Below are 11,396 nucleotides of genomic sequence, written 5' to 3'. Positions count from 1 at the left end.
ATGAATTTATCAATTGTGGAATAGTATATCTTATATTACCTTGCACCATTGACGATAAATCTCCTTCTATACTTTAATCATCTTTTTAGCATCATTCCACCCAAAACCACTTGCACCTGGACCCAACATATCTTTGATTGCAGAATATTGTCTTTTAAGCAATTTCACTATTGATTCAATATGTGGGGTAGCTTTTAGTGTGCAACCTGGGAATTTGTTGTGAATATATTTCTCAAAAGCTTTAGTATACCCAGGTTTAAATGAGTTTGCATCAGCCTTCCAACCCTCGTCCACTAATTTCAACAAACCTTCCACCAATACTCCATCTTCTTTAGGAGTCCATTGTCGCTTTGTGATTCTTACATTTTGATTTTCAGACGACCCGTCCATCTATTCAACAACTCAACAAGTGCGTGCATGTCAAAATATATAACAATAAACAATAAATAAAATCATATTACAAGTACATATTTTACAAATAAAAACTCATAAAAAGAAACATATTTGATTAATAAAACTTTTAAATCAAAGTCAACAGTACACTGAAAATAAAAATTACAATCAAATTGAAATGTCAAATAAAAAACATGAAAATTTTCAATGATTTCCACCTCTCCAGCTATTAAATATATCTAATGAAAAACTATCTCTCCATTGACTCCATGTCGTACTTGGCTCCACCGTAGTTATCATGTCACTGGACATGACTTCATCAGAGAACTCATCATCTCCTAAATTCAATTCCAAAGGATCCAATGCCATTTCCTTGCGAATATGATTATGTAGAAGACAACAAGCTGCTATTATTCTTCCTTGAGTTTTTACAGGATAAAATGACTTCTCTCTCAATATAGCCCAACGTCCTTTCAAAAGTCCAAAACATCTTTCTATTACATTCCTAGCTGAAGAATGTTTCATAATGAAAAATTCTTTAGGTGTAGATGGTTGTAATCCATTCCTCCACTCACTAAGGTGATACCTTTGACCTCTATAAGGAGTAAGAAATCCTTCTCCATTCATGTATCCAGCATCACATAAATAATAATACCCTATCATAAATAAAACTGAAGTTAAAATCCATAAACTATGCAAGACATATTTTATTTTTATATTAATTTATACTATTGTACCATGAGGAACCTTTAAACCATTTGGTCGAGAAATAGCATCTCTAAGGACTCTAGAGTCAGCAGCTGATCCCTCCCAACCAGGCAAAACATATATGAATTGTAAATCTGGTGAGCATATACCTAACACATTTGTAGCTATCTCACCCTTCCTTGTTCTATATCTACTTTTGTCAGCTTCCGGCACATTGACCTTGATGTAAGTGCCATCAAGAGCTCCTAAACAATTTTTAAAGTATTTCCATCGTTCGTCTGTGTTGCCCTCCAAAATTGGTTTAGGTTGTTTTAATAATTCTTTATGACACTTCAAAACTGCCAATAATACATTACTGAAATGCCTACTAATCGTTTCACATGACCTAACAAATTGTCTTCTAATCAATCTATTCTTAACATGATGTGCCAATATATGTAAAAACATGGCCACCAACTCCTCCACACACATGTGTCGAGTAGGAAGCAATCCACCAATAACTTGCAACATGTCACATAGTTTATGGAAAGCAGCTCTATCCATCCTTGTATTTTCAATGCAAGCCAAATCACTTATGTAAATAATTCTACGAAAATGGACTTCTCTAATTAAACTTCTTTCATAAAAATTCCATGACCTTTTTTGCTTTTTTGAACGCTTACTTAACTCAAGGTAGCATAACACAATTGTCATCAACATAAAGTAATTCAACATCTCCATATATATCATAAACATTGCTATAATTTTTTTCTTCTTTTCACGTATTTCCATCAAATGTGTCATGATTAAAAACAAAAAATTGCTGCACATCATAATACTATATTAGAGACATAGGAATTACACCATATATAACATTCTAAACAGAGCACAAACATCCAAATACATAGTGATTCCAAATTTGACAAATCTCACTTTCTTAGATAATATTTCACACTTGGGAATATCATGATGGAAAAAACAAAAGAATGTCAAATTGTGCACAGAGATATAACATTGAACATCATACTACTTGACTTAGATTATGTACCACATCTTACAGATTTTCACTATCAAATTGCTAAGTTTTAACAATACAACTAGGAGCTCAGTTGTTGTATCCTATGGCTACACGGTTCCAGGTAAGGCTGGACAAGGACCCGCGACCCGGCCCAACCCGGAAAAAACCGAAAAAAACCCGAGCTGAGTGGGTTAAAGCGGGTCCGTGAGTCAAACGGGTCATAAACGCGGGTTCACAAGGGTATACATGGGTGTAGGCGGGTAACGGACCTTCACCCGCGGGTACCCGAACCCGCTCGTATTGGATTGTTAAAACGACGTCGTTTTAATATTGAAGAGTGGGGAGACATACTCACTAACCCTAGAAGACTCATTCTTCATTTCATTTCTTCTCTCGCCGCACACACACACTCTTTCACCTTCCTCTTCAAACCCTAGTGCCAGTGCCGCCGCCGCCGTCGCTTCTAACCACAACCACCTCACCATCAAATCCTCCTACCAACATGAATCACCACTTTCCAACTTGATTCCCTTTGTTTTACGCCTTTCTCTGTCACTTAAAACAAAGGATTTAAGTGACAATCGAACTTGAATCATCCACGAACCCAGATCTTGATCTTGTTGACTCTCTGTGTTACTATTCTCAAATCAAAGGTTAGATTTTCTCTTTTTAATGTTTATCATTTTTTCTTATTTTTGTTCGATTTAGGGGTGTGACTGTTTTTATTTTTTGTTTCATGAATCACGTCTTTGCTCTGCATATGCTTCAGATTCAAAGGTTAGATATTTTGTTTTTAATTTTCGTAATTTTTATTTTTATTTAGGGTTTATGAATTTCTGACCACGTGCTTTTGTTTTTGTTTCATGATTCACATCCATGCTCTACATATGCTTCAAATTTAAAGGTAAGATCTGCTGTTTTTTATGTTTGTATTTTTATAACCTTTGATTTAGTGTTTCTGACTATTTGCTTTTGTTTTTGTTTCATGATTCACATAATCTCTGTCCCGCGCATGCTTCATGTAACACCCCGACTTCCCAACAATTATATTTATAAATAAAATCAGAGTTTAAATCAACAACGGAGTGTTACACTGCTTTTCAAAATTTCTTAAATAGAATATAAAACTATTTAATTTAACCTCAATAAATTGCAGCGGAATATTTTTCGACATTAAACATCCTTCACTAAATCTGGCACGAAGGCCTCAACATAATTAATTTTCAAGGCTTTATTCCATCACAATAAAATTCCAAAGACATGTTCCAAAATTGATACATAAGGAATGAAAATGAATATATCTAATCCCCATCCCGAACGTATCAGAGCCCTAGACAGTTGAGCCACCGCACCTACTACTCAGAAATACCTGCACGTTACCCACGGTCGAGGCAACATTCAAACAGAAGGGGTGAGATTCACAAACAATAATAATAGATGTATATATAATCATCAACTGCATTTAACAACTTAATTAAATAAACATAATTAACAATATATAATCAACAATGATATTCATGATTCTTCAACTTTAACAACACTTACTAAATCAACCAATAGTGACAACAACGACTCAATCTCTCCGTCAACGACAACGACCACTACATGGTCTACAACGACATCTACAACAACCTCAACAACTACATCAACAGCAACTACATCAACGACAACCTCAACAACAACAACTACAACGTGGTACTATTTTCAACGTGTTGAATGACTAAGCATTCCGGAGCATAAGCCCCCAACAATTTGAATGATGAACATTCCAGGGCATAAGCCCTCAACGGTTGAATGACAAAGCATTCCAGGGCATGAGCCCTCAACAATTTGAATGACAAGGCATTCCAGGGCATGAGCCCTCAACGGTTGAATGATTAACATTCCAGGGCATGAGCCCTCAACGGTTTCCTAATCATGAAGGACTCAACTTGTGTATATCAGCATACAACTCAACTACGACAACGACAACATAGGCAACGACAACGACCGTGCATAATAACTATGACTCACTCCCCAACTCGATCAACATCAACCACCTATGACTCCGTTACTTGGAACGACAGCTCGCCACTTACAACTCGAACCAACACATTGTTCATTCTAATTGAATGCAGTTAAGTATAAATCAGCGATCATTAACAATCATAATCAATCAACGGCAACACAACAGTATACGACAGCATGATATAACAATATCTTATACAATTCAATGATGTCTAGCATTTTCACATAATCTAAGTATTACTTATACAATTTTATCACATTAATAACCTCAATTTGCCATGACCAGCTTCACAGTTCATCATTTATATCCTATACGTCTTTCATTGTTATCCCAAAGTTCAACTCACAACTACTCGTGTGACAAAACCACAAGAAACCTAAACACGGCAGTCTGTAAAGCACTAGCTCGCGAGGCGAGAGCCTCTACTCGCCACGGCGAGTTGGGGTAAAACGCTCAAGAATCCATTCTGTCTCATTCCCGTGTTCAATCTCATTCTAAAACTTTGCCTAATCATTAGAGTACATGTTCAGGCCCTCATAAACATCCAAGGTTAAACTCACAGCTCAAAAACACAAAATCTTGCAAGCTCTCTGCCCACACTCGCTACGGCGAGTAAACTTTCTCGCTATGGCGAGCTGCGAAATGCAACTCGCGAGGCGACCACTCCTGCTCGCGAGGCGAGCGATGATCTTCATCACTCGCTATGGCGAGGTTCATCACTCGGGAGGCGAGCGATGAATAACAGTACGGCCAGGTTACAGTTTTTCTCAAAAATTCACCCAAACCCATTGTTCTCACCTTAAAACTGATTCTAAACACCAATATATGAAACATCTAAGGTCTGTTCATCATTACTACATCAATTCACCCTAATTCCATCATTTAATCATCAATTCTCATCATAACCCTAATTCCCAATTATCCAAATTGTTCATAACTTTTGTTAAAACATAATCAGAATCATATACACTAAAATTAATGTAAGTTAGCCTCACCCTTACCTTAGATAATCGAAATCGCAGCCCTTCTTTGTTCTCTTCCCTTTTCTTGACTTTTCTCCCTTTTCTCTGTTGTACGTAAAAACTGCTTCCCTCACTTCTATTTTCTAATTCTTTTATAAATATAATCTTCCCAATATTCACTTTACTCCCCCTAAGTTTACTTAATTCTCGTAAAACCCCCAAACTCCAATTAAATCCTATTTCTCACTTATTCTATTAAATAATAAAATAGTCATTTAATAAAATATACCACACCACAAAATCAACGTAAATCATTTAAAAATCATATAAAAAGACTTTAAATCAACTAAAAATAATTAAATAAAAATGGGGCGTTACACTTCAAATCTGAAGGTTGGTTTTTGTTACATTTTTCATATTTTGAGCTTTGATTTTTTCACTTAATGCTTCTAACATTTTTTTTTTTTTTGTTTCAATCTTATCTCTGCTGCTTATGCATCTGCTGAAGATTTGAAGGTACATATAGTTTTGTCCCATGTTTTAACCTTCGATAATAAAGATATCTCTATGTATCTTCTATTTCACCGCTAACTGATCTTTTGATATTATGTCTAGGAAAGATGAATCAAGAGGTTAATAGCATTCAAAGCCCAGGTGCAAGGACTGTAGCAAGTGGAGGAGTTAATGAACAAGGAGAGCATTGTAAGTATATTATGTTGCCTTGTCATTTGTGTATACTGTATGGCTGCCGAATTGTTGATGCTCATGCTTGTTGAGTTTATTCATGGCTTTGATGCACACTTTGTTAAATTTATGCATGATTTTTAATGCCTATGGCTGCTGAGTCGTTTATGCTCATGTTTGCTGATTTTATCCATGTCTTTATGCACACTTTGTTGAATTTATGCATGACTTTTAATGGCTATGGCTGCTGAGTTTTTTATGCTTGAGGACAGGCTAAATGATTACTATACACACTTAAAACTTTTTTACACACCCTTAAACATTATTACAGTCATAAAGTTGGGGTAAATGATTAATAAACACACTTTAAATCTAATAAACACACTTTATATCTATTAATACACACCCTTAAATATTTAATACTCATCTAATAAATTTTTAAATAATGAAGCTGGTGCGGCAGCATCAACTCAAACTATGATTAATGAAGCTGGTGCAGCACCATCAACTCAGGTTGCTGGACCTGAACTAACTAATACTCAACCATTAAAGAAGAGAAAGGCTAATGCAAATGGTCCTAGGAAAACAGCGGCTTGCTGGGAACACTTTATAAGGTTACCTGATAGTGAGGTTGACAAACCAACTGCTGCTTGTAAACATTGTCACCAAAGATACCTGTGTGACCCTAAGACTCATGGTACCACCAACTTGAACACACATATGACTAAATGTCATATCCTTCAATGTTTTCTAAAAAATGGCCCCAACCAAACCATTTTTTCATATCCAGCTATTGAGGGTTCTAGTTTGGTTCCGGTTAGCTCTAGATTTAACCAGCTTGCTTGTAGGAAGTCTTTGGCAGTTTATATAGTTTTAGATGAGAAGCCATTTAGGACAGTTGAGGGAGAAGGATTTAAACACTACAGTAATACGATGCAACCTTTGTTTATTATTCCTTCTAGGAGGACAATTGCCAGGGATTGTTTTCAGTTGTACTTGGATGAAAAACTAAAATTAAAAGTTTTCTTTAAGTCTGACTGCAACAGGGTAGCACTTACTACCGATTGTTGGACCTCTCTTCAAAACCTTAACTACTTGACCCTTACGGCACATTTTGTGGATAATGATTGGAAGTATCAAAAAAGAATAATCAGCTTCGCTGTAATCCCAAACCACAAGGGTGAGACTGTAGGTAGGAAGATTGAAGAGGAGTTTAGGGATTGGGGGATTAGATGTGTGTCCTCTGTAACTGTTGATAATGCATCAGCTAATGATGTAGCCGTGACTTATTTGAAAAAAAAGATTAAAACAATGAATGGGCTGATGGGGGATGGGTCTTGTTTCCATATGAGGTGTTGTTCACATATCTTGAACTTGGTGGTTTTGGATGGTTTGAAAGAAAAACATACCTCCATTACTCGTGTCAGAGATGCTGTTAGGTTTGTAAAATCTTCTCCTCAAAGGGTTGCCAAGTTCAAAGAGTGTATCGAATTTGCTGGAATAACATCTAAAAAACTAGTGTCTCTTGATGTTTCAACTCGTTGGAACGCAACATTGTTTATGCTGAGTAGTGCTATAAAGTTTCAAGTAGCTTTTGAAAAGCTTGAAGACGAAGATTCTAGTTATAGGGAATACTTTGGACCTGTTGGTCCACCAACGAGTGATGATTGGGAGAATGCAAGGGCTTTTTGTGTTTTTTTGGAGATGTTTTATGAGGCAACACAATTGTTTTCAACCTCCCAACATGTGAGTATACATACAGCCTTTCACCAAATTTCCTCAATTTATGTTGAGCTGAAGCGTGCCACTATGGACTTAAACTCAATTTTTGCAAGTGTGGGTATGGAAATGATGGCTATGTACAACAAATATTGGGAGAACATTGCTAACATGAACAATCTTTTGTATTTTGGCACCATCTTTGACCCGCGATACAAGTTGAGATATATTGAGTGGGTTTTTAATAATGAAATGTATTATGATAGACCTGTGTTTGCCAAAGAGTTGGTTAAATCTATTAGGGAGAATCTAGATAAATTGTACTTTTGGTATAAGAAAGCCCATGACCCGACTATCAACAATGCACAACCACTTGCTAGTGGTAGAGAAACAATTACCCATGTTGAAACCAATACAACTGTTGCCGCCCGCCGCCCTTCGGATATGGCAAGGGCCAATGCTTTTGACCAACATTTGGAGGAGCAAAACTCAATTGACCTACAGAATGAGCTTGATGGGTATATTAACAGCAAGTGTGTCAAGCGGACTGATAATTTTGACATTCTTGTGTGGTGGAAAAATAATTCAAGTCAAGACCCCATTTTATCTACCATGGCAAAGGATATTTTGGCCATACCGATGTCTACAGTTGCTTCAGAAAGTGCTTTCAGCACAGGGGGGGAGAGTCATAGAAACCTACAGGACCTCTCTAAAGGAAGAAATGGCAGAGGCATTAATTTGTACTTAAAATTGGTTGAAACCGTCGTTCACTTACTTTAAAGACTTGCAACTTATGGAGGAGACTGAGCTTTCTGAAGACATCATAGCAGGTGAAATATTTTTATTATTGCTAAACAACAACCATATAATAAATTTAAATGATTCTAAAAATTTGCATACTTGAATATGTGTAGAGTTTCAAAAAATATCTGTTGGAGAAGGATCTGCAAATGCAGCTGCTGCTGGTTGCTCATCATCACAACCACCTGACTGTGTATGATGAATTTGGATGTAAGTTTACATATTTTTATGTTAATCTTTTTTACAGTTTGAAACAATTTAATTTTTGTTCAATATTGTCTAATACTCTGCTTTTCTTGCAGCTTTTGATTTTTTGGCTTGGCATAACAACTTTTTGTCATAGGTATATTATTAACCCTCTTTTAATCTAATAATATTTACTTATGTTGAAATCCTAACATATCTATATCTATTTTATTGTGTAGTGTTGTTGCCTTATGCATATAATTTAAAGGTGGGATATGAATGTTTTTTTGGACGACACCAACCTTGTTATCACATAATGTTGTGACTTTTTGAGCATAAGTAGCAGCATAACTTTTGTGATTATGAGCAGCTTTGGAGGTATAAAATCTCAATTTATTGTTTTTGTTTATTACACAACTGTGTTTGATTTTGTTCACAATAAAATCTTAATTACATATTTCTATTTTGTTATCACAAGGACTATTTTGTAGCTGTTTTTACTATTATGGCTATGGCTGATTTGGAGAACAGTTTGTTGAGATTTGAATCATTGGTACTGCCTCAGGTATGGTCTGATGTGGGAGTTTTTTCTGAGTGTTTTTATCTGCTTAGTGGGTCTGTTTGTTGCTGGTAGCAGCGTGAGTATTGTGTTGGTTTTGAGGCAAGTATGTGTCTTTTTGTAACAAGGGGCCTTTGGCTTTTCTTTTGATTTTCTCTTCTTTTGGTTGAATACCGATATCATCTAATTTTGATTATGCAGAACCAGAAGATTAATTTGAGTAAAATTGAGCAGCTTGTGATTTTCATTTGTTGATAATATGTAGGTATTTTTCCTCAAAGTCTTGTGGTTTGAATTGGTATCAATATTTTCATCATTTTTATGCTATTGGCTTACTATTTTTGTATTTGCAGCTTTTGTTAAGCCTGCCATTGCTCTCTATTGATGTGCAAATTTGCTTTGAATCTCAAAGTATCAAGATGCACTTTACTTTGGATGATGTAAGTATTTTATCAAGTTTAGTTTATTTGTTCTGGTTGTATAATTATAGTTTATCTAATGTCTTGTTTTTATTGTGTAGATGGTGCTCCATTTGAATTAACTTGATATTGAACAATGCATTATATAATGCATAATGCTGCTACAGCTGATACTAAAGACTTTTATTTTCCATCTGGATGATTGTACTATTTAAATCTTTACAATGGGCTGCAATGTTATTTATGCATCTCCTATCCTTCTTTATATGTATTGTGTGTTGTATTGATAATTTTAACTTGTTAGTTTTAATCTAGTACAAATTTAAATGTCATTGTTGTTTGTGTTTGATAATTTGAAAGATGGTCAACAATTGATCCTCTTTGTTTTAAATATCTAGTTCAAATTCTTAATTTCACATTATAAGTTAAAAATCCAGCAAATCTATATAAACGTGGCAGATGGCCTCATTTTTATATATAAAAAAACACAACAATTTAAAAAAATTCAATTGGGCTTTCAAAATCATGTTGGGCCAGATAAGGTCCAACCCGTATATATCTGCCCGGTAACCCGCACAACCCGGTAACCCGAACCCGAACTACCCGCTTACTAGTTTTGGGCACAATTGGGCCAGAGGTTTGAACCCTTCGGGTTGGGATGGGCTGCCACTTTGGGCCCGAACCCGCCCGATGTCCACCCCTAGTTCCAGGTACACAATGTATTTAATGATTGAGATTATGAGCACTTTGATACTCCACATACATATATAATAACTATTTTCTTTTTTCACTTATTTTAAAGGAGTTAAATTCTGATATATACTTCATAGTTCATACACTTTAAAATCTACAGTTTAAAATTCTGATACATAATTTTCCCGTACTAGCAATTTATTATTGTATTAAATCTACAATTTAAAACAATTGAATTTGTACATGACTAATTCATTAAGTAACAATGTTGGGTTAAAATTCTCACAAAAAAAGAACAAAAAGCAAACAGATAAATTATGCGACATCAGAAGCAATAAGCAAACAGAGAAATGACAAATTCATTTAGTAACAAAGCAATAAGCAACATCAGAAGACAAAAAAAAAAACAGAGAAATGATATAAATCACCAAATCTATGTTGAGTAATGGAAGAATTAAAATGAAATTAGATGGTACCTTGAAGAGAAGAGTGAAATCCAAAACTCAAACAGCAAGCAGTTGATGAACACTACAAAGATCATGGGTTTCCTTTTTATAGAAGATCATGGGTGAAAAAATTAGCGGGAATAGCAGAGAAAAATTTAGCGGGAATGGCAAGGGAAAATATGGTATTTTATTCAAGATCATGGGTTTCCATTTCCTGGGAATAAAACTTTCCCAAGCTATCTCATGGGAATAAAAGGGATGGAAAAAAGGGTGAACGTGGGGAAGAAATGGGGGAAAACATGGGTAGATGGCTTTCATGGGAAATTGCATTCCTTGACATATTTGTGTGGTTCCCACTTACCAAACAAAGGAATGTTTAATTCCAACCTTAGATTCCTTGGAATTATTTTTACTACTCTCAAACAAACACCCCCTAAATTAAGCTTCATTAAAATTTTGAAACAACAAGATTCCAATTTATTATGAGTTGGAACAATAATCATTTACATTTTGAAAGTTAAATACATGCTATCAATTTACATAAAAAAAATTAGAAATCAAAAGTACGTTAACAAACCAAACTTTTAATCCTAACAACCAAACTAAATTCTTCTACATACATATGGTTAAAGTAGATATAATAGTCATAAGAAATGGGGGTTTGAATTGTGACCCTTTTAAATTTTAATCATGTATTGTACTTTAAAGAATAATTCTTAAATTGAAATTTGGAATGGTTAAATTGAAAACTGAATTCATAATGTTATGAACTGTTAGTGTAAAAAAAAAACAATATACTAAATGTAAATGATTGTGTGTGT

At 35.0% G+C, this 11,396-nt stretch overlaps 1 protein-coding gene and 2 long non-coding RNA genes across 8 annotated transcripts; 2 read left to right on the top strand and 1 right to left on the bottom strand.

Moving 5' to 3' along the window:
• Positions 1 to 483: 483 nt before the first annotated feature.
• On the bottom strand, positions 484 to 10,893 carry LOC112416406 (uncharacterized). 2 transcript variants are annotated; one of them, XM_024770135.2, is made up of 2 exons: positions 1,131 to 2,132; positions 484 to 1,049 (listed from the first exon to the last, which is right to left on the bottom strand). In XM_024770135.2, the coding sequence occupies exons 1-2, from the start codon at positions 1,912 to 1,914 to the stop codon at positions 598 to 600; spliced, it is 1,236 nt and encodes a 411-aa protein (XP_024625903.2). In that variant the 5' UTR covers positions 1,915 to 2,132; the 3' UTR covers positions 484 to 597. The 2 variants fall into 2 exon arrangements, 1 of the variants encoding a protein (XP_024625903.2); XR_005642130.1 differs by lacking the exon at positions 1,131 to 2,132 and adding an exon at positions 10,606 to 10,893 and having other exon boundaries at positions 938 to 1,049.
• On the top strand, positions 2,443 to 6,046 carry LOC25483512 (uncharacterized). Of its 3 annotated transcripts, XR_003006846.2 has the most exons (5): positions 2,443 to 2,751; positions 2,868 to 2,875; positions 5,577 to 5,584; positions 5,684 to 5,770; positions 6,025 to 6,046. It is a non-coding gene; the product is annotated as an uncharacterized lncRNA (long non-coding RNA). The 3 variants fall into 3 exon arrangements; XR_005642135.1 differs by lacking the exon at positions 2,443 to 2,751 and having other exon boundaries at positions 2,834 to 2,875; positions 5,462 to 5,584; XR_003006844.2 differs by lacking the exon at positions 2,443 to 2,751 and having other exon boundaries at positions 2,868 to 3,002.
• LOC112416401 (uncharacterized) lies at positions 8,221 to 9,746 on the top strand. 3 transcript variants are annotated; one of them, XR_005642133.1, is made up of 8 exons: positions 8,221 to 8,301; positions 8,386 to 8,482; positions 8,575 to 8,615; positions 8,698 to 8,836; positions 8,937 to 9,023; positions 9,219 to 9,278; positions 9,371 to 9,457; positions 9,538 to 9,746. It is a non-coding gene; the product is annotated as an uncharacterized lncRNA (long non-coding RNA). The 3 variants fall into 3 exon arrangements; XR_005642134.1 differs by having other exon boundaries at positions 9,219 to 9,282; XR_005642131.1 differs by having other exon boundaries at positions 8,937 to 9,278.
• Positions 10,894 to 11,396: the final 503 nt, after the last annotated feature.

This window comes from Medicago truncatula, chromosome 1 (assembly GCF_003473485.1).
Source record: "Medicago truncatula cultivar Jemalong A17 chromosome 1, MtrunA17r5.0-ANR, whole genome shotgun sequence".
In the NCBI taxonomy this organism is placed as follows: Eukaryota; Viridiplantae; Streptophyta; class Magnoliopsida; order Fabales; family Fabaceae; genus Medicago; species Medicago truncatula.
The sequence above is the reverse complement of the archived record's forward strand: the minus strand, read 5'-3'. Positions and strand labels throughout refer to the sequence as shown.

Excerpts from the sequence above, each read along its gene's own strand:
- LOC112416406 (XM_024770135.2), bottom strand. The coding sequence starts at position 1,914 with ATGATGTGCAGCAATTTTTTGTTTTTAATCATGACACATTTGATGGAA. Across the intron at positions 1,050-1,130 it reads TGGTTTAAAGGTTCCTCATG|GGTATTATTATTTATGTGAT; the intron begins GTACAATAGTAT and ends TATTTATGATAG.